General features: G+C 38.4%; 1 protein-coding gene across 1 annotated transcript; it reads right to left on the reverse strand.

Moving 5' to 3' along the window:
- Positions 1 to 298: 298 nt before the first annotated feature.
- spats2 (spermatogenesis associated serine rich 2) lies at positions 299 to 22,124 on the reverse strand. The gene is made up of 13 exons (XM_085259662.1): positions 21,978 to 22,124; positions 19,334 to 19,613; positions 16,923 to 17,002; positions 15,316 to 15,424; positions 14,756 to 14,805; positions 14,235 to 14,457; positions 13,245 to 13,424; positions 12,959 to 13,094; positions 10,459 to 10,517; positions 7,468 to 7,577; positions 7,133 to 7,235; positions 4,986 to 5,134; positions 299 to 4,902 (listed from the first exon to the last, which is right to left on the reverse strand). The coding sequence occupies exons 2-13, from the start codon at positions 19,356 to 19,358 to the stop codon at positions 4,651 to 4,653; spliced, it is 1,476 nt and encodes a 491-aa protein (XP_085115788.1). The 5' UTR covers positions 19,359 to 19,613; positions 21,978 to 22,124; the 3' UTR covers positions 299 to 4,650.
- Positions 22,125 to 23,692: the final 1,568 nt, after the last annotated feature.

The raw sequence follows: 23,692 nt of genomic DNA on the forward strand, positions 1-23,692 counted from the left end.
GCCATCCGTACTGTCCATATTTACCAACAAAGGAGTAGGGAACATTATTCTTCAACTTTTGTCACTCTTGTAGATTTAATGGTACATATTTAAGGGATTAACAGCTTGTAGCATGTGAAGGGTGTTAGATGTACACCATGATATCCTTGGGTATGGTTTTTTCTTTTTCTTATGAAGTCATGAAATCTAAGCCACAAGGTCCTGGTCTGGTTAGACAGAGTAATGGAAAACTCTATAATGCAACTCTATAAATTAAAAAAAAAAAACAAAAAACAAAAAACAAAGCATACACACTCAGTATTGCAAACTGTTTATTTGTAGTAAATGGAAAGTGTGCCATTCAGTGAGAGAGGGAGAAAGAGGGCTGGGTAGTTGGGGACGGTTGATGTCTTTGGTCCATACTCTGGTGGAGGGGACTTTGATAAATCAGTGGGAAAAGAGAAAAAGGCACTTGAGTTTACAGTTGTCTCAGAAAGGTTTTTGAGAAGATGGACAAAGGGTTTACTGGAAGAAATTAATGAACTTTATGTTTTAACCTCCATTAGGCCTAATATGAATATCACATACAAAATGCCCTATGTGAGCACAAATTATATACCTACATATATGTATATACAGTAAGGAAACAAATAAAGGATTGAAAAAAAAAAAAAAGAATGTGAATTGTTTGATTTATCCCAGTGGGAATTCTTTACAGGCAGAGGAAAAGAAGGGAAAAAAAACAGGCAGAAAAGTTGCACAGGACGATAGTTTCTTTGGCGATAACTTAATATCCCTACAGTTAGGAATGTAAAACAAAGGGTGGTTGAAGGAAGGCAAACAACTTTGCAGATGAGATAATTAATGAATTGTTTAGCATTTGTCCTGCAGCTTTAAATCACTTCATACCGCAGCCCGTCGATGAGCTGGCTCAGATTTTGGTACAACTTCAGTCTATACAGATCTTTGTGATGATATAACCCCCCTACCAGCTGTGCATGCACTTAAAAGGAAACATTTTGGGAAATGCGCTCGCCGTCTTATGGAGTGTCCAGCAAGTTTGGATGAGAAGAGCAATTGCCTATCTGAACAGGGTTAGCTTTGCTTAGCATAGGCCAGTCTGGCTTTATCCAGCTGTAACACAATGCACCTAATCAGCACATCCGACGCCCATAAATCACATTAAATGTTTTGAAGATTTTTTTTTTTTTAAATTTACATGTGACTATTTTGCAGGGTCAGGCTGCGTGCCAGAGAACCATATTCAAAAGGGGTGAATTTGTTCCCGAATTAAAGATTTACAACATTTGTAAAAAACAATAACTTTAGATTCATAACTTTACTGCATTTAACGATTCTAGTTTGTTACTTTACACAGCTGCAATAGGATAGCTCACAAGCAGTGTGACAGATGCATCCAGTGACTCTGTTACTGCAGCTCTATGCAGCTGTGACTTCTGTTATTGAGGTGCTTAGCAGACAATTTAGTTACATTGGAAATGAAAAGTTTTTTACTGTAGTCTAGGATGGATACAAGTAAAAATAAAACAAACCCCCCCCCCCCCAAAACAATAAAACCCAAACCACAACAAAAGAAAAAAGACACAAAAAAACCCCAAAAACAAACCACAACACCTGAGAGCTGCTTTTAAACAGACGGGTGGTTCATTACTGCCCTCCTGAGACCAGAAAACTGGAAACACTCATTGCAACTACTGCTGCTGCACAGGGCCACAGTTGCAGTGGTTGTTTATTTTTCCACCCAGTGGTCCCAAGGAGCAAGAATGGAAATATCATTGAAAAGACACAGAAGCAACCTTAATGCTGTAATAAAAGTAAAAAAAAAAGAAAAAAAAGAAGCACCTGGCATGAAAAGCAAAAACTGCTAGTTTTTTCTCTTTCTGAAGCAGCTGTCTTAAAAGAAAAAAAATGTTAGGAGGGAAAACAAAACAACAACAAAAAAACCCCACAATCTGGGCCCGTTTAATGTGAAAGGAATCTACCCAATTCCTGGCTTGATGCCAGACCAAGCTAACTCATTGTTCCAGATAGTTTTGTCTTACTGTAACAAGCTAAAAGCTCATTTCCCATAACGCTAAATCATCCTTTCAAGACAAGCTAGAAAACATTTACCAAAGTTCAGAAACCAGTTTGCATTCTTTTCTACACAAATACTCACTAATTTAACTACGTAAAGAGTGTTAATCTCAATGGGGCAGGAAAAAAAAGCTCCATATGCCCAGAAACTCTTAAGAACCAAAAACCCCCCTTTAAAAAAAAAAAAAAAATAAAAAATCTGCTCAAAGGAAGACAATATGTTATGAAGAAGATGCAGCAATAATGTAACAACCGATTTTCCACTACAGCCTTTCATATGTACATTAACTACAGGATTATAAGAGGAGGAATCACCAGGGGGTCCATGTCCCAAACTAAGAGCCCACTGTGAGAGAACGACTTCGAAACGGGTAGTGTCGAAGGATGAGCGACGAGGTACTCGCCAGCCTTTTGTTCACAAACTGGACACTACGATGAGATTGAGCCCCAACAGCAGCAGCTACTTGGCAGGAAAAAAAAAAAAAAAAAAAGATCTAAGAAATCAATACAACCCTCTAATGCATTCATCAGTTTACTCAATTTTACTTCCATAGATGCACAGAGTGGACATAAAAAGAAGAGCCAACTGACGCTAGATATCGACATATCAGCCAATACCCCCCCCACACACACACACACAAAATATGGGATCTACTGAAATTGAAAATACAGGGGTCATTATTAAGTTTCCAGTAATGTATTTCACAAACTAGGTCGTAACTTAATGTGGAGACACTTCTCGACTCCACACCTCCATCTTCTCAGTGGTGCAGCAGGCACTGCTGAGAGTTTTGTAAACAATGGAGTCACACTGCTGGACAAACTTTTAATTCTAGTACCCCAAGCATCTTTTTTCTGCATTATGTTGTTTATAAAAAAAAAAAAAAAAAAAAAAGTTTCTGTATCACACAGCATACATGCCAATATCCATAAATCAGTGAATGGCTGATATCTATATCAGTCAGGCAGGAGAAGGGGAAGAATAGATCCTACACTTTGTTTTTGCACATATTCATAAATCACATATCTGCTCTATGAGTACCGTCTGTTTACAAAGCCATCATGATGCAGACATCCATGTTTCTAGAAAGGCAAATGTGAAGTCTGTGACTAAAGGCAAGCACGACATTAATATGCCATTCGTGTGCATATAACAAGAAAAACACAAAGAACAAACGGCCTGTGAATAAATGTTCAGAACTATGAAAAAGCATGTGCACCACAAAGGACTTTGCCTTTGTTGAGAGTTTTTACATATTTAACATTATTCTACAAAAGGTAATGAGCCCTCTTTGTTATAAAACAATGGACAGCTAGCTAAGAAAAAACAAAAAACAGCACACATGATAACTCCGGCGGCCAGTGGGAGGGCGATACATCACTGCCTTAGGCAATATTAAAAAGGAGTAGTTTGACATTTGACACTGGGATAGGCACTTATCACCTCCATGCAGTCAGATGAGGAGGTAGATAACACACTTGTGCTTACATTAAATAAGGAACTACAAGCAGCAGCCAATCAGTTCAGCATTAAAGCCAGAAATGAGTAACAGCTAGCCTCAAACTTAACCCCCCAGAAAAATCCCAGTTTTGTGCAAAACCCCAGAAAAGATTGTGTGAATTAGTGAATTTAGAGGTGCAGTTTGCCACATTAAGACAGCCAACGCAGTTACTCTCCTTCTGCAGCCTTCACACCAAGCTAATCTAATCAGCTGCCAGATTCATATTTAGTGTACACGTGTGTTAATCTACTTATGCAACTCAGAGCAAAGAGTGAGGGAAAGCGCACTGACAAATGTTAAACTACTCCTTTCAAAAGGGTAACCATCTGTGTCCACAGTGTTACTCTTAATACAGCCAAGTCCTAGCGTTAACAAGTTCCCTACAGTTTGTAGCAGCCGTACAAAAAGCTCTGGATTACAGTTTGATATGTCTCTTTTTTCTTTACCTTGCAATGATTAATGACAGTTTGTAGTGTTGATTGCATGTCTACTCTTCAGAAGTCCCAGCTAATGCTAGAACTGCTTTTACACTTTCACAACGCTTTCCGTGGTGAAGGCATTGAAATGGTTCTGGGAGACAAGCAGAATAATAAGATCTGAGGTTCGAATCAGAGAGCTGACAAAGCCACAGTAAAAATAGAAAAAGTACTAAGAGTTCAACTTCAATAGTGCACAAATTGTTGCAGGTAATCATGTCAGTCTCTGGCAGTCTGCTTTAACTGCTAAAACTAATATCAGAGACTGACAATAGCATGACAGTAAGATCTCTCAAAAGGGGCCTAAAGATAGAAACTGTTAACCGTCATCAGGAGCGAGAAAAGAAAGAGGAAGAGCGATTATAGAACAGTGAGCGCTTTTCAAGTTTGAAGGATGAATTGATTGATGTGGCGAGGCGGCACTACAGCTCAACTGACAGAAATATGTAAACTTGTATTCTATTCTTCATTAAAAGGAGTTAGTAGGTGGGGAGGAGGTGAAGGGTTGGGGAAGGGTATGTGGAGAGAAGGAGGAGTTCAAGGGTTAGTTGATGGGTTTGATTGAGCTTGTGATTTTTTGTTTTTTTTTTTAAATGTCAAGGACCATGTGTTCGTGGAACCCTTTGGGGAAGCCCATTGTGAGAGGGTCGGTCTTGGTTGTGAGAGGATGTGGAGGAATGCGAGGGACCTCTTGAGTTGTTAGAGTGCTGTGATGTAGGCCCAGAGGAGGCACCATCATTCTGATGGCGGTGGTTTGCACGACCAGCATTGTAGGAACCACCGTTATACCGCTGACCACCTGTGTGATAACCTTGTCCGTGGAAGGTACGCCTGTTTCCTTGGAAAATCTGAGGGGGAGAGTTTAAAGTTTGTCAGTGAAGTAAACCAGCATTTGGTCTAATGTCTGACAAACTACAGCTTTCCAGCTGACCTGTTTGGCTGGTGGAGGACGGGTTTCACTTGGGTGGTTGCTCTGGATCTGGGTAGGAGCAGGCGTCTCCGGCAGGGTGGGGCTGGCGACAGAAGATGATGTGGAGCTACAGCGGGATCGGTTTGAGTAGCCTGTACGTGGGTGGTAAACTGTGAGAAAATCGACATAGTGAGTCAACACTCAGCGGAAACCTCTGGGGCTCAAAGATGAAGCAAATGCAGAAGTGCCAAAATCTACATTTCCTCTAATGGTTACTTAAAACTAAGTCAATGGCAGCATCAAAAAACACATTTACACCCTGTTATAGAAACTATTTGGGATCTATTAATAGTTTTCCTTTTGAAAAGATATTTAAAGTGACTCATTTTTTTCTAACTGTTGAGACTTACATTTACAGGTGTGTCTTAAAACAGGAAATTGCAGCTAATAGGCCTCACCTATGCCAGTGACAGTCACTGAACTGGACCACTCCACTGTGTTTGTTTTTTGGAGTACTTTAATGCCTTATCTAATTATTAATATGGCTTGCTGTGAGGTTTATAAAAAAAAAAAAAAAAAAAAACCCTCCCACAAGTTTATGCCTTAATTTTGGTGAGTGAAATTCTAGTATTTATATTTCTGTAACACTAATGAACATCGAACATCATGAATGATCTGTCCCAGTGCATTGCACTTGTACAGTTTATGAATACAACTTGTTAACAAAGCTTTTACAAGCCTTAGTCATCAGTCACAGAGGCATGAATGGTCAGTGACCCCAAGTGACCACTGCTTACTAGGGAAAGAAAAGTGCATTCTTAACAAATTAGAGAGTGGTTACCAATTGGTGAAAACAGTTGCAAAGAGGAGGCTTCACCAGAAATCTGGTTACTATGATTTCGGTTGCTAGTAGATTGCCATGATGGATTTCCAGCTTGTCTGCAAACGCTGTAAACTTTTCACTGAGCTGTAGTAAAACTTGGAAAAAGTGCAATGTGATTAAAGAAACAGCAGCATTCACCTTCAAAGTAAAAGTTTTGCCTTATCTCCAAACTAGACGTTTCATAAGGAGAAACCTTTGCTTTTCTCTGGGGAGAACATTCAGCTGTTGCACTTCTTAAAGTTTCACTACCACTTGGTGAGTAGTTGTAGAGCATTTTACAGACGTTATACAAATTACAAAAAACTGCAATTTGCACAGTGAAACTGCAACAAACTGCTAGCAACCAAAGTGGTCACGAGGTGGTTTCAGTGCAGCACCTCTTTCTGACTAATTTCACCCACCAACAGCAACCACTTGCCAGCAAGTTAGGCAATACGTTTCCTAGTTACCAGAGGTTGTCAGGTGGTCACCATCTGGTCTTGCACAGGCCTGTGTGACTGGGCTCTAAGGTGACAACTTAACACTGTACCAATGGTCTAAATATGGCAAATTCTGACAGCACAAAACACGGCAGTAGCAAAAACACCAAGTTGAGTCTTCAAAAGGTGAAATCCAAAACCTGTACGTGAAGTCATGGTGTCTACGTCCCTCTGTTAAATATAGGCTATGGTCAAAAATGGTAAACCAAGCAACCTTTCTCACCAAGCAGAAAAAAAGTGTGCTAATTGCATAAAATAAAGTGTTAAAAACTTGTTTTAGACAGATCTACATTAGAGGCATTCTCAGAACCTTAAATAGCATGAAATCACAATTTTTGGGTTAAGATTTTAGAGTCAGATAAGACTGCTTAAAGAGTGCTCTGATTAGCACAGTCACGGTCAAAATACAAATAAACCAAATGTCTGACATGATGGGACAGCAGCTTCTGCAGACCAGTCCGAGTATGCAGAGACCAAGAAAGAAAAAAAGAACACGAACAAACCTCTTTCTCCCTCATAACAGCCAACTTGACATCCTCCTCTTCAGAGGTTAATTAATAAACAGAGCTGCTAACAATATTATCAAAGCTTCCTTATTGCTCCACTATAGTTTCCAACCATAAAAATAGCGCTCTGCTCATTCAGTACTGCATGCTTGCCATATCATAATAATTACTGCTTTAGTCATTTCTAGCCTGCTGGTCTTGTATTTTGTGATTTAAGGAAAGGTGTGTCCCAGTCGAGCGTGAGGCATAGCTGAACACAGGTCAGTAAGAGAAATAAATGAGATGACTTTGATACTGTACCTGATCCAAACCCTGCAATGCTCGTCTTCAGCGGTTCAAGATCAAATGTAAATCTTAGAGCTTTTCCAAGGTCCTCATCGTATTTACGCTCGCTCACAAAGTGCTGCAAATAAAAACATAAATAAATAAAAGTCAGGGAAAAAACCCACCCACGTTGTGTCTCAAAATTTGTTGTTTTCATCTCTACTTTTGTAAGCATAAGTAGGAGAATCTGCCTTGAGTTGTAGATTAATTAAAAATAAACACCAATTTCCCATTCAGTCGGTTATGAAATAAAACACCACTTTGATGCTGAAAGACAGCATCAAAGTGGAGCAGCTGTGCTGTGCAGGTACCTTGATGTCTGCACGCAGTTCAGTCAGCTGCTCCTCTGACATGGATGCCGACTTATCTGTCAGCCGCCGGAGCTCCTCGGCTCTCTTCTGCCGGGCGTCCAAGATCATCACTGAAACGTAGCAGCAAAAATATGAACAGATGTGAAAGAATTTAAGGAGGGTTTTTATTATGCAGTCAAATGTCTGCCTGTATTATGTCTTCCACACATTTAAGCAAAAGTTTAAAAACAGAGCTGCACCTAAAGTGATTCTGAGCTGTTAAACTCTAAACTTTAAATTAGGAGGAACATTTCAGTTAGTCAGTCCAAAGTTGGCTGCATTAGCGCTCACTGTGAGACACGTCCAGCAGCCAATTTGGAAATTTGGCAGACAAAATAAGTCTGAGGCCACCCACTACTTTAAAAACTGTGCCTTCTCTTAAAGACAAACTGTCCTGTGTGTTAGGAAGCAAAGACAAGACAGAATTTCCTTTCTTCAAAAAGTAAAAATACATTCAAAATCGACCCTCTTCTTTTGCTTAAGTTTAAAATAAAGAGGTCTCGTAATCTTTCAGTTTCATCTAAATACTCATCACTCCGTCAGTTTGTGAAATGCAGCCAATCAAAAGAACAGCATCTTAAAGAGGAAGGGATGGGAACTAAAACAGGTTGTTTCAGGTAATGATAACCTGAGAGACAGCACCAGGGCCCAGTATAAGACAAAAGGGATGATAATGAACAATGACTCATCCAAAGCTGCTCTACTAGAATCAAAGAACAAAATATGAAGCTCAAACTAGAATAATGGGTTGCCCTGCAGAAATATGCAATTGGTCCCCAGTTCAAAGAAAATGACAAAGATTTCAGTTGAGGGCCCATTATGATGGCTGCCAACTGTGACCTCACCACAACCCTGACTCCATTCATACTGGTGCTGAGGTATGGCAGTATTCACCTGCAATACTGTCTTTAACAATAGGCGTCACCACTCGCATCTCCACTCACTCTACATAAACGCTGGTCTAAATCTCTGAGCTTCTGCACTAATACAGCTTCTTATTTGATCAACTGTTCCCTTTATCGGTCACCACAACGGACCATCTGCGCACATCCCACCCCCAGCATTCTCTTCTGTGAGAAAAATAACATACCTCTGAAGACATGTCATCTCTTCATATCTTCACCAAACACAAAATTTCTCAGTACAGTCTCTTTTTCTATTGTTTGGCAGCTCCATATTGAACATCCTTTCCCCCCCAATATATCTATTATCCCTCCTCTGAACATGCTTAAACTATCTTAGCCTTGCTTTTTTAAATTTTCTCTCTAAACTGCTCAATCTGCCCAACCTGGTGGTCACCATCAGTGAAAATCTTACACGCTGCCACTGGTTAGTGCTATCAGCAGGTGTTCACTACCATCTTGTTAACATTCTCCTTCACTTTCTGCTATACTTCTGTCACAAATCACCTCTGACATTCTTCTCCACCTACTCCATCCAGTCCACCCTGTTCATTGCTTTGAATGACTAGTACAGGTACTTAAACTTGTCCACCTCTGCTCATTGTATCTTAACTACATCTAATAACTTTCATTTCTCTTTTCTCCAAAGCATAGGCTGAAAACACATACCCACACCTCTCCAGGCTCTCTTCCACCTCCACCTCACCAGCTTTCTTTAGATCCAAAAAGACAGTGCAAACATTGCATCTGCACTGGCCTTTCTCAGGATGAAGCCATACTGCTCCTTGTTAATTGTCACTAGCCTACTTAATCTAGCTTAAAAAATTCCTTCCCACATCTCTGTGGTATGGCTCACCAGTTTTATCCCTCTGTAGTTATTACTGTTCTGCACATCACCCTTGTTCTTGAAAATCAGTACCAGTACAGTTCCATTCCTCAGGCATGCTCTCACTCTCCAAGATTCTGTTAACCTACTTAATACTACTACTACTAATATCATCATCATCATCATCATCATCTACTAACTCCATAGCCCCTTTCTCCTAAATATCTCCATGCCTCCACAGGTATATTGCCTGATCCAGCTTTCTTTCCACTCATCATCATCTTCTTGGCTGTCCTCACTTCATTCTCATCTGAACTCCCTTACCCAACTTTCCTCCATCATTTTCTTCATTCAGAAGGTCTTCAAAGTCCTTCCATCTTCTCAACATAGTCTGCTCACTTGTTAGCACATTTCAATCTCTATCCTTAATCACTTTAACCTTTCCCAATCCTTTCTAGCTTGCTCTCGCTACTTAGTCAATTGATACAAGTCTTTTCCTCTCCTTCCTTAGTGTCCAATCACGGCTGTAAAAGCAACAATCATACACCTGTGTTTTCAACAAGCACATGACATGTCCCACTCAGACTAATCTTAAAGAGGACATTTGAAGTACCCACTGGTCCTTAGCACTACTGATACAGTCCCACAGCCAGGAAAGAGGTTTAACAAATACTTATTTTTTTCTCTATTTGAAACATATAATCTAAAATAAATATACATATATATTATCAGTTGTATCACTTTCTCCTGAAGGAAGAGATTCTTAGAGTAAAGTAACTTTTGAGAAAACCTGGCTTTTGTAACATCGGATGAGGACTAGAGTTTCTTTGCTTTTCTCTCAATTCACCACACGCCTTGCACAAAGACAGCATTGAGTCTCCCTTGACACCTGACACTATTCACTTTTTCCAGGCCTGGAACACACAACACTCTACACTGAGAGGACAGAATAAGAGAGAATGGCCTAGTTGTACAAATATGAGGCCTACATTGTACGTACACACGCACGCACGTACGCACGCTCTAGGTGTATCAGGACCTTAAGGCAACACTGCAGTTTAGAAGAAACTGGGACTTGCTGTTCCATAAGATTTCTTTTACAACCTCCAGAAGTGATTTAGGTCAGAGTCTTGGGGCCTTTGAGTCAGGTGATCATATCATGAGAAGAACACAAGCAGCTGCAGGGTGGTATGTGACAAGCATACTGGAAAATACAATACTTACTGGCATCAGCTTTCACTTTGTCCATTTCTGCCAGCAGAGTCACCTCTCTGTCCATTAAACTAGAAAAATAAAGAAAAGAGGGTAAACTTTCTAGAATCTTCTCTAAAACAAGATTGTGCATGCCGACTTTGCACTAATATTGCAGCAAAATACCAATATGGTTAAACAATAAGACCACTGGGGACAGCAGACTTCTGCCAAGGCTGAAAATTCCTCCACACCATGCACAAATTAAGCCAGAAGGATATTGGAATATTGATTAGTTTAATATTTTAAGAACATCAATAATGATTATTTTTATCACTTTAATTCAGCATACATTTATAGAGACACCAAAGGAAATGCACAATTTTGACTCCTCTCATGGTGAAGAATAGTTTCCAAAATTCCTGGATCCAGACTCCAAAAGTTGATTACTTCTAAACTGGACAAAGCTCCACCTCTGAGAAAATATCCATGTAAATCTGTTCATGACTGAGTAATCTTGCTAGACAACAAATAACCCGAACCTGAGAACACAACTGCTGGCATAAACGCTTCAGTCTTGATGGGATAACACATTTACTGGAGTTTGAGCTTTACACTCAGGACATCTCGCTCCGTTCTCTGTAGCATTACAGAGTCAGCCGTTACGTAGATGGCCATCTTGTATGCCTCAAAGGTTGCTGTGAGATACTAACGAGAATTAGACTACACCCATGGCAAACTTTGAGTGTCTGAGTAATGATGATAGATGGTATCATCATTACTCATAATAAAACGCACAAAGCAAATATGGAAATTAAAATTCTTGTCCACACTTGTAAATCTAATTATACCGCTTCAGTTTTGTTTCTCAGCTGATGGTTGTTCACAGATTACAAATAAAAGAAAGCCACAATGTAGCTTTTCTTTCTAAAAAGCTGAAATACGACACAGCGGTGCTTATCATCCATTTTCGACAATAACCAACTACCTGCTTTTGTACCGGCTGCCTCAATACAATCTTCTAGTTTACTGACAATAAAACAAAATTTTTTTTCATGAGTGTTTCACAGAAGTGGAAGTCTTAGGCACGGAATTGAAGTAAGAGCCTCTTAAGAGTTGTAGGTGTTGAACAATAACAAACCGATCTGTCTTTTATCTTTGTAAAAGTGAATAACTGTTAAAAGTTTTATAAGTCAGTGGCAGCAGTGGTCTGGAGCCAAGAGTGGAGCTGAATGGATATCCTCACAGTCAACCACAGCATCAGGTTTCAGCTTTTGAAAGATGAACAATGGCTGCGCTCTATGAGAATTTATAAGGAATACACTTTATCAACGTGCAAATGTTTCAGTTAATCTTTTTGCTTTGCCGAGTTAGACCTAATAACCTGAGGTTTTGTAGACGATACTCTGTAATTGCCAGCTTGGACTAAACCCAGATAATCTTCAACCAATTAGTTATTAGTGAGCTCATAATCTACTGCCAGCTACTTCAGCATTTACTAAAGTCTCATGAGAATGATCACGACAGTCATCTTATCCAGATGAATTATTAGGGGCTTAACGGGCATGGATTTTTCTTCTTGCTCAGACCAGCAGTACCTATGAAGTTTGTAAGCCATTTAAAGAACACCCTAAAGTAGACAAACCACTAAAACTGGACAATTAAACTGGTTTGTAAATCCAGTTAACATGAACTGTATGCCTAATGTGAAAAAAAAAAAAAAAAATTCAACTGCAAGTGTAAATCCAGGGATTAAAGACAAATTACTACAATGAAATAATATGTAAAATATTTAGTTTGTTATTATCTTTAATAAAGTGTTCTAAATCAGTCTTTTTTTCTGCACACACCAGAGGCTCTATGAAAGCAATCCAAGGTTCAACACATGGACCTCTTTTACTATTATGCAAAGTTGCACCACCAAGAAGGACAAAGGTAACTGAGCAGCACCTATAAAAATGCAATAATGTCTGAACTGCTTTAGTGAACATGCAACACAAATCTGAGAAATCAAATTGGAACAAAGATCTATTTTTACATTCTTCTTTGCTTTTCTGAAACAATTTTCTTCTTAATGCATCTCTCGTCACGGTCTATTTAGACTCAAAGATTCTAAATTATTTCAGGGTTGTCTTACGAATATAGAGGCTTGTTGACACTGTCACAGGAGTGACAATTATTTCCTGATTTGTTTCTACTCACTTACTTAAAAAAAAAAAAACCCAACAAAAAACCCCACTGTGGGTCCTGTTTAGCAAGACAAAGTTTAAAGAAGTTCACACAAAATTAAAAGCAGTGTTTTTACAACTTCAGACATTAATTTTAGATCAAACTACCTGAGACATCTGTAGAGACCTGCAGACTAGCTTTATGATTTTATGTTATTTGGAAGTAGTGTTTATAAATATACTATTAACAGCACAGAATATTGTCAATATAATATCAATATACTTTTTGATTGTTAAATGAAAAAACAATTTTACTTCAACATCAACTGTATGACAACAGGCAGATTTAAAATGAATTCCCATACCAGCTCTGTAGTTCAGCAAATGTCTGCTTCATCCTCTTTACTGAGGAGTCCATCTCCTCCTTGACCACCATCCTGTAGCGAGTCAGTGATGCAGTACATCTCTGCAGGTCCTTCACAGAGCGATCAATGTTGGAAGCTGAGAAGGAGAGAATAAGGAAAAGTTAAGCAAGAGTTTTGGGGCTATGACACATTTGTTTTCATGTTACCTTTGCCCTTGGTTGTGAGGCACAAAGAAACAATATGGATAGAATAAAATGGGCTTCTGGAAATAAGAGCCATGTCTAACCCATCTTCTTTACTCCTGATGATCCTTGCTCATCTGTGTTAGATGCTAATGAGGCAGGGGGATGATGTGAATTTGAGTTTGGCCTTTGTCGTGACTTATTGCCTCTGGGAGCCTGGTGATTTCTTCCTCCTGGCTGAGAGGTGGGACTTGGAGCACTACCTTGACTTTCTGCTTCTGCACCTGTGAGAAAACAAAGTACTTGTCAGGACACAAAGTAAATAATTATAAAACTACCCTCATGTGAAGAAGCAGAATCTATTAGGGACAAGGTTCTTGGTATTTTCTATTTGTAGTACGCTTGTAGCACTTGCTGCACTGGTTTCTGACAGCATTTGAGCATGCTTTGGTTGCATGCAACTCTTATGAAGGGAAATGAGGGATGGCATTCACCAAAGCACACTGAAAGACCTCTGGATATAATTTGATTAAGAATTCTCTCTTTAAGATTTATTTGCATTTGTACCAACGACCAGCACACGGAAACAGTCAAATGGGCCTGAAGAGCTTGTGGCTAAATCATAAATAAAATAAAATAGCAAGTTGCCCACTCAGGCTAAGTCAGCAGACCATGTGGTTCACTTTAAAAGTTAACTCCCCCCACAAAAAAACTGCCTAGTCACACATTTCAGGAGGACATTTTTAAACCACTAAGATTACAAGTACACACTTCCCCACTGAACTTTGATTTTGAATAGATAACACCAAATTAATTTCTTCAAGTTAAGTAATAAATAACTCTTTACCAGCATGTAGCAACAGGCTCTGCTCTAATCTAAGTTTCATTGATAAAAATCTAATGAGACTTTCACACTGTGTCCTTGGCTCACTTAAGGTAACCTTCCTGCAGTTAAGTCATATAACAAAAATATTTGTCCAGGAACAGATTTACTTTAAAGGGTCAAATAAGGTTCAGGTTGTAAGAGCAGCAATTTGCATGGCCATAAATTACTCTATCCATCCATCACATTTTAGCCGAACAGTTGCATTTACCGGTGGTTTCGGATGTAGCAGGTTCAGAGTCCAGCTCGGCTGCATCCAGGGAGGCAGAGTCCAAGTGTTCACTCAGCGAATCAAGAGACTCTCCGTCCATTACTGAGCCGTTGGCATGAAAGCCATTCAGCTCGTCCTTGCCCTCTTCGGGCGATGTGGCCTCAGGTGGAGCAGGTTCTGCTGGGGCTTCTGGCTGAGGTTTGGGCTTCTTTTTCTTCTTGGGCTGAACAGTAGGATATCAGTGTTAGCCTTCTTTTTTTTTTTTTTTTTATCATCTTTTTAGTATCAGTGCAGTGATATCAACTAATTCAGTGCATGCAGAAAAGAGAAAGCTTTGATTTAAATGAAAATTAAGCTTTTGGCAGAAGAATTTACTAAACAAATCCATGCATTTTAGAACCAATGAGAGCAGATTAAAATGTCATCAATGATTTGAAACTAAGTCTTTTACTAAGAAACAGTGACATAAATATGCCAACTCAACAAAGAGATGTTTAAGACGTAGGCTTTGTGGTTCTCACCTTCTTTTTTCCAGTGACATTCCACTCCTTCAGGATCTCAGCTGCACTGCCTGCGGTGTAAACCAAACAATGATGACGAAGGTACACGCTGACACATGGCAGATTGAAAATCTTGTAATACCATCTGAACATATGAATGCCTCGAGGCGTTGTTTAGACACGGCTAACTAAGGAAACAAAAGAGTAGTCTGACGTAGAGACACAACGCTCCTTTGCTATAATTAAACCTGCCAAACCAAAGGCATGCAAATGATACGCAACTACAGAATGCAAAGCATGGCAGGCATGATGGTGAAAACAATTTAAGGTTAAAGACAAAAAAAAAAAAGTTCAGTGTACATGTTAACATGTACACTGTAATTACAGGACAGTTCAAAGAAATCATTAAAGGCACAGAATTACAGTGAAATTCATGCCCACGACCTGTGTATGTAAACACAACTCTACTTGTGGAGTGAGTGAAGTAAGCTCCATTAAATACCAAATTACAAATTCACTTTTACAGAAATATCCAGTCACACAACATCACAGTAACTTTCAGAGATTTGGTGTCCTCATACCTTCTAAAAAAGCCTGCACGGCCTTATCGACGCAGTTCTCAAAATGCTGTAACACCAGCACAATCTCATTGTTGCTTTTGTTGGGGACAACCGCCCTGACAGCACTGATCTGTGAAGCATAGTGAACATTAGCACTGACAAGCATAAGGGCCCTCAAACATTTACTGAAAATACACTTTAAGTAAGAAGTGGCTGTAGGACATGAATGCATACTCTTAATAATACACTATTAATGTAGAAATATACAAAGCTTTCATTTTGGTCAGTGAAAGAATGACACTCCATGGCAACTTTAGTCAATACAACTGTTCGACTGGTTCGAAAATTCGACTGTTAATGCAACTATATAATCAGACAAGCATATGATGCATGTAGACAAGGTCAAGACAACCTGTTGAAGTTTAAGCTGAGCATCAGAATGAGGAAGAAAGGTGACTTAGGAGAAGTGTGGTGAATGGTTCCTGAAATCATCTGAAACTGGTTTCTTCAACGTGACAATTAGTTCACTGCACTCAAAAAGCCTCCACAGTCAGCATAACGCAATCATGGATCTAAATCTAAACAAACACCAGAATCTGTCTGATGCCATCATGCTGATATGGACCAAAACCTGTAAGGAATGTTTCCAGCACCTTGCTGAACCAATACCACAAAGAATTAAAGTAGGGACTACCAAGTGGCCAGTGAGTGTATCTATCGGACGCTTTAATGAAATATTTTTGCTTTTCACCATTTAATTTAACAAAAATGTAAAATAATTTTTGGGATCCTATATAAAACTCCCCAGAACTGTTAAATTATAGTTTAACAGCTTTAAAGATGCTTCCTGGCATGGGATTAAGTGATACATACCTATATAGCTCTCATTTTTCAAGATAAGATATCTGTTAAGCTGGTGAATCTGATTTTTGCTCTACTTCAACATAAATCATGCTCTGACAATTTGCCCTCTCATGTTTACTGTCGCCAAAAAGCTACTTTCCAGGAACCTGCTGTACACATCTCACAGTAAATGAAACTGAATGTCAAGCTTTAGAAGCGTCCAACTTTGGCAGCAGATAAGAATCCAATGGTTAGAGATGGGAATAGAGAACTAGTTTGAGATAGTACAATCCATCAAAATCATGCCTCCAATGTTATCAGTTCTATTTATCAATGCTGACATGCTATTTTTGATCTACTGCAAGACAGTGACGTCAAGCTCATAGCACTGACTCACATGCAGGTCTACAGATATCTGTTTACTCAGGTATTTGCATTTTGTTTCAGTTGAGCTTTTATGCAGTGTACATTATCTTTAAATTAATATAAAGCTCATAACTGTGTTCAATTATTGTGCCGATTTTTGCTGAAGAAAGAAAAAAAAGACGCAATTTCAGCAATTTAAAACCTCGTGTAATCTCTTGAATGTATTTTGTGATTCTTCTATAATTTCATTCTAATCTTAATTCCATCTACAGCCATATCCACAAATGAGAACAAATATTTTGCAATTTGATGTTTCAGATTAAGGCCTCCAAAAAACAAAAAACAAAAAGGAAACAAAAAGGAAAAAAAAAAGAAAGAAAATTGCAGCACTACTCCTGAGGAGTGTGTAAATTTCTTACCTTCTCCTTCATCCTCTCAGCCGTTCCACCCTGGGACATGACCATTTTTGAACGGGTATCAAACACCACTCCGGATGTATCTGGAAAAATATAGTAGAAACTCAACTGCATTGTCCATTTAACCCTTCAATTGTACTTGCAAACCTCTGTAGAGCATCATTTGCAAAACAAAACCACCAGCAGACATCTTTAGAGATTTCCTGGAAAAAAAACAAAAAAAACAAAAAAAAAAACAAAGTTGCTGGCCACCTTTATAAATATACTAATCAGGTTACAGCAGCAGAATTATTATTGTGAAACAGACATGTGACGTGACATGTTAATCTACATGATAAAAAACAAAATATTTACATATGAAATTGAGAAAATAGATTTTGCTTCCTGTATGCAAATAAACAAATATGAAAAATGAAGATGCCAGCCTCACAGGACTGTGGAGGTGGAACGATGTGTTATTTAAGCACAACTACTTCAGATACAAGCACAAAGGAAGCGCTTAAAAAAAAGAAAAAAGAAGACTTCATCACATCTGTGCCTGAACTGTCTGGAACACGGATCTCATTTTAATGACTAATAACCAATGATAGCATCCAAAAAGACATTCTTTCAAGAAGGAAAAACTTCAGAGTTTCTTCTAGCAGGAGGAGAATAAATCTGGCTCACTGAGACAAGCAGCTGAGTCAAGGTAAAATGAGATCTCTTCCTGTAAGGTCAGATGACACTAATCTTTAAAATGATAAACAAAAGGCCTTCAGCTGAATGCGAAGAGTCAGAGTGAAGTCCACAGTTAATCTCTAGCCATTGAAAGACACAAGAGGGAGGAAACTGCTGAGCCCTTGTAAAAGTTGTTTTTCTCATGCATGGAAGTAGGTTAATGTCACTGTAAATATCCACAGCTCCAATTCGCTGTAAAAGTACAGCCATCTGCACGTACTTTCAGGACAACTCCATTAGATTCTAGCTGAAAACAATCATGCATACATTTATTTGTTGAATAATTTATTGCTGTGACCCATCTGTAACTCAATTCTTGTGCACCATATAGAGATACAGTATTGTGCAAAAGTATTGCACCATCTTTCGTGTCCCTTTTGCTAGGGAAATGGACATAGCAATTCGTTGAAACGGGTACATGGAAATGCAGTATAAAGGCTATATCGTATTGAGAGAAAGTCAGCACTAGCATGACCACCTTTATTGTGTAACACAGTCTGAACTCTTTTAGAGAAGGTTTGTTTTTGTTTTTTTAAGTCATCTTCAGGAATAGTTCTCCAGGCTTCATGAAAGACAAAGCTCTTGTCTGGATGTTGTGATCAATTCTCTATCAAATAGATTCCACACTGCTTCAATAATGTTGAGGTCTGGGGTTGTTTTTGTATCCAGGTATCCTTTTTACAGCATTAACAACATCTTTGATCATTGTGTTGCTGAAGAATGAAGCTACTACCAATCAGATGCTTTCCAGACGGCATCGTATGACGTTTCAAAAACTGATTGTACTTTTCTGCATTCGTAAGTCCAATTTTGAAAAGGTCCCCAACACCACTGGCTGAAATGTAGCCCCAAAACGTTACAGAACCTCAATTGTGTTTTACAGATGGCTAATGATGATTATTTGAACCAAAACTTTCAAATTTGAATTCATCAGTCTATAAGACGTGTAATTTGCTATACATCAGCTGTTTCTCTGCCATTTTCCTTCCTTAAGAATGGCTTCTTAACAGCCACCCTTTTACTGAGACCATTTCTGTCGTTGACACTGTTCATCTGCTGTAGATAGATTTTTTTTAATGCCTCCCAGTTCTTTTGACATCTGCTTCTCAAGTTTCCTCATTTTCAAAAAAAAAAAAAATATTTTAAAAGAAGAACACTCCTGAGATATGCCAAGGTTTAAGCTAATAGCACAAAATCACCTCGGTGGTGAAAAAAACATCTTAAATGTGTTATCCTTGGCATTTTTCAAGGACTGAACTAAACAATGGGAACAAATGATGTGCTTTTGCAACAGGCTGCTAGTAAAAAAAAGTTCCTAAAGATGCAATATAAAATTGGTTCTTTGCAAACCTTTTCTGGTATATGTGGACACAACACTGGTTCCTCCTTTCAGATAAGCACCTTTTAATGCTTGATTCATATGACAGTGTTAAGTGGCTTGAAAAACAAACACATCATTCCTCTGAAAATTGTCAGGTAGAAAGACTTAACTGAAAACGGGTGAAAAAGCAGTCATTGTCCAAAGAAAAAGTTTGAAAGACCTTCAGAAAACCTGGAGAGCTATTCCTGAAAACCACTTTAAAATAAATAACAAAGTCTGGTTCCTTGGAAGAAAACTATAAAGATATGTGATTAAATCAAGAACTTTCCAAGTACTTTAAAATAAATTACATTACATATTTTGTCTTAACCCTTACCTTTTTGGCTGTTTTTCTTTGCCATGTTGTCACACAGAAGTATCCAAGAAAATCTCTGCTGTTTATTTTCTACAGTGTATACTCCTTCAAATATATTCAAGCTGATGCAGAGCTAACAGGTCCAAATGTGACAAAACTTTCAGTTGGAGTTGCTTTCGGTAGGGAAGAGCGCAATGAAGCTCAGAGCTGGCAGAAGGGTTGGAAGAACAAGGTTCAGATCCAGACCGTCACCATTCAGTCAAAGATTTAAGTTTTCCCCTTTTCTCTACCCTCACTAAATCTGTGGAATGAAAGAAAAAGAACAACTCAGAACTAGTGATAAAGAAGTGGTTTCGTGTCAGTATCTAAATGTAGGAATAATAAAATACATTAAAAAAAATAAAAGGAAACCCCAACTGTGGTCATGCTGTACCAAGTAAAAATGCAGATACCACCATTCCCTTTTCGATGATTTGAGAAAAAGAAAAAAAAAAAAAAAAAGAATGCAAACTAAATCCATTTCCTCTGGCTATGAAATATGAATGAAAAACAGATTTCAATAAATTGTCTGTCTGGCGGAGAGTCCTCAAGAAAAATAAATAAATAAAAATCTGCAGTTCATATTGTCCTTGGCAGAAAAGCTGCATATAGTTGGGAAGAAAAGTTTAGCAGGGTTTCAGATTAACACATTTTTAGGGGTATTTCCTTTTTCTCGGTTGTCTACAGGAGTGGTGGGTGATAATGCTGTGCTGGCAATGGTGTTGCAGTGTGCAGCGTTTGATTGGGCTGGTGACAACTGTGTGCAAATATCTGAAAGTGTATTTAAAAAAAAAAAAAAAAAATTGTGTGTGTGATTTAAAACTACTTTGAATATTCTAAGTTTTCTGGCAGTCTCTATGACGGCTACACTGGGTCTGAAGTCTAAAATGACTTTTTTCTCCTTTTCTTTTTTAAAATACCTTTGGACACTTTTACAACTTATTTTCTTTACTGGAAATTAAACAGGAAGAATAAGAGTCGGTGATGTCAGAAATTACATAAGGTTTGGTTTTGGTATAATGACATGGGTTCTTAATTTAGACAAAACTACCGAAAGTACAATTTTGCAATTTCTTCATTGTGGGGAAAAAAAAAAAGCATCTGCAAATCCCTATTACACTCTTGGAAATTTTACAGTCATCATGCTTAGTAATCAATATAGCAGACACATTCTCTTGCCCGTCTCACTGCTGCTTTATGTGAACTTTATTTAATTATGCCCACTCTAGCCTTAAAATTGCTTCAGTCAGACCTCCAGTAGTCTGGATCCAGTTTTATGGACCAGCTATTTGTAGCTTATAGGTTTCCCTTTCTGATCCTGGTTCACCAGAAACGGAAACTTAAAAGGCTGTAGAAGCCAACACCCTCTTGATTAGGACTTGGCATGCCATAGTCCCAGTTCCACCACACCTTTACAGACGTCAAACTCACATATACACGCACGATCAACAAGTGACACTGCACAAGCCACTCATGCAAAGGCACCGAGATGTACTGTGTTTATCAAGAGGGATGGTTCTCCAGCGTTCAAGAATGCCAGGTGCACTCCTGTTGAGTGATGCCATTAAGAAGAAAATGCCAACACAGCACTCATGACGTAAAAAAGTTTGGGCTTCAAGGAAGGTACATGCGTGTGTGGCAGATTTAAGAGGAAAAGCACTGATAAACAACACACACACAATCCAATCACCAGGTAGTTTTGTTTTTTTATTTTTTATTTTTTCTTCTTTGCTGTAATTTAATCTCTGTTGAATTGCTGCCAGAGAAGCCAGTGATCGCTAGGTTCACAGTTAATTAAACCTGTCGGGCATGACTAGAAAACCTAGACTACCTCCTTTAATTATAAGACGTTAAGTGTAACTGGCTAATCAGGGAGAGAGATAAATACCCCCTCATCCGTTGCTGCATCTTAACTAGCATCTTGCATTATATTCCAGCTCAAAGCCTGAGTAATAAGGATCGCTACAGAAGCGGAAAGGCTTCCCCACAACCCCCAAAAACATCCCAATCTTTTGTGAAAGGACCTTCACGACAAAGATCGGCCATAAAAAAAACCCCGAACTTCGCGTTTATTGTAGCGGAACGATCCGCTCAATTCAGCCTGTTATGTAATGTCACTGTTTTATTTGTTCGCTTTTAATGAATATCTACGCATTTTTGCAAACTCTTGACTGAAAGCAACTTGCACAATGGGGGTCTCGGTCCAGTCTTTCATCAGAGAGCAGCTCACTGCACGTATTTGGCTGAAGTCCGGAGGTTACGTTACCGTTAGCGTGCTAACATTACCTAACGTTTATAGCATCTCTGCAAGGCTCTGCCTCGCTGACCGCAAAAAAAATCTCTGTCGCATTAAATTAGCTCCCCAAAAAAAACACGGAGAATGTATGCATAGCTAAATACAGCACATCAGACAAACAACCCCTCTCTGGAGGGTCCTCTGGATGCCGCTTTGGCTAACGTTAGCGCGCAGCTAGCAGACCGCTTGGCTTTTATTAGTCGGGTTTGTGCTGTAAGTCTAGCCATCACTCGGCTGCTTAACTTTAGCGTTAAATACTCCGCTGTTGTTAAAGCATGTTTTTTCAGTCTAATAGCACAAAAATATGATCTAAAAATCACGAATACGTACTTGTTGGCGGCAGCAAGTGAACAGTAGCTTCTGGAAACGAGTGTCCGCAGCTCCTACCACCAGCCGTCTTTAATGCCAAGTAGTCTTGCTGTGGGCAATATTTTCCTCGACCAGACTACTTCGGGTTGCCAGATTGGATTGAAAGAACGCCCCTTATAACATTCAAACAGGATGTGAAATGTGCTACAGCATAGTTACTGTAGTTAGGATTGTTTGTATTATTTCGCTTTGCTTTTTTTTTTTTTTGCAAGATCGACTAGCTTTCTTAAATTTAGTTTTTGTTCTACAAGAATATTTGGTTTTACTTTTTTATGTAGGATTTCCTTTGTAAATAAAAATGCTGAGTTATTATCTATATTTAGCGAGGTGGTTAGCACTGTTGCCTCACAACAAGAAGGTCCTGAGTTCCACCATCCATCATGTGCCAAGCGCCTTTCTGCGTAGACTGCATGCTTTCTTCGGGTACTCTAGCTCCCCCCCTATCCACATACATGCAGTTAGTAGGGTTAGGTTAACGTGAGTGTCTTGCACGACATGCAGAGCAGTCGTGTGGACCCTAAAGACCCTGATATTACAGTCAGACAAAAAAGTATTAACTAGTAGTTAACTCACATGTAGAGTCAACAAACGCACATTTCCTGTGTTTGAACTTTACTCATTTTATGAGTATATATAGTTTCATTGAGTTTACTTTTTCGCTAGTACATTTAGTTTTTAGGTTAGTTTTAGTATATATATATATATATATATATATATATATATATATATATATATATATATATATAAAATTTATTTTTTAATTTTTTACCGCAATTCTTTTTACAGCTGCATGGAACTGCATTAGTGAATAAACTCATGCATTTTTTGGTTATTATTCAAAATAATTAAGAACAATGCATTTAAGAAAAAGTGCAAAATTCAAAGTGAAACTTTAAAATATTTCAGACTAATTTCCCCCAGTACATTGTAATTACACTTGATGCCCAGGCTTATGTCAAAACAACATAATAAAATAGTAAACAAAATAAATAGAAGAATAATTAAAAGTTTTACAGGCACATCCAGGGTCCTTTCCATCAGTGGATGAAGCAATTCATTGTTACCTGAGCTAATAAATTCCAATTGTGTCTGGCTCTCTAACAGTTACAGAATAATACATAGTGAAATGGTATTTGTGCTGAAAATGAATATTTTTATACTTTGCATGAAAATAACTCAGAACTATTGCAAATTACTTTTCTTTTAATCAACGAAGTGAACAATTGACTAATTTATGGCAGCTCTGCCATACAAATGTTTAATAATCTATCAATGTAATATCAATCTGTTATCGTTTAACAGCTTTTCAAAAGGAGTTATTCTTTTGGTTTAAAAAAGATTAAGTGTACAAGATCGGGCAACAAAAAAACAGCACGAGTACATACTGGAAAGTATAATCTGGATCTTTGTTAGTTCAATAGAGAGAAAATAGAGAAGGTTTTTTTTTTAATCAAATTGATATTGACAGCAATTTCTTCCCCTCTGCTGTTGGACACATGAACAATAACCATATGACTGTTCCCACCACTAACACATGACCCTACGCTGTGTCACTGCATCATTCCATGTTTGGCACTGATCACCACCTGCACTCATGTATATATCTTTCTACGTAGCACTCTTAATTCTTATTCTCATGTATATATCTCATGTATAGCTCATGCACATATCTTTCT

This window comes from Mchenga conophoros, linkage group LG20, assembly GCF_057382185.1.
Source record: "Mchenga conophoros isolate Kocher_MC1m ecotype Shallow Benthic linkage group LG20, M_conophoros_male_GT1.1, whole genome shotgun sequence".
Classification (NCBI taxonomy): domain Eukaryota; kingdom Metazoa; phylum Chordata; class Actinopteri; order Cichliformes; family Cichlidae; genus Mchenga; species Mchenga conophoros.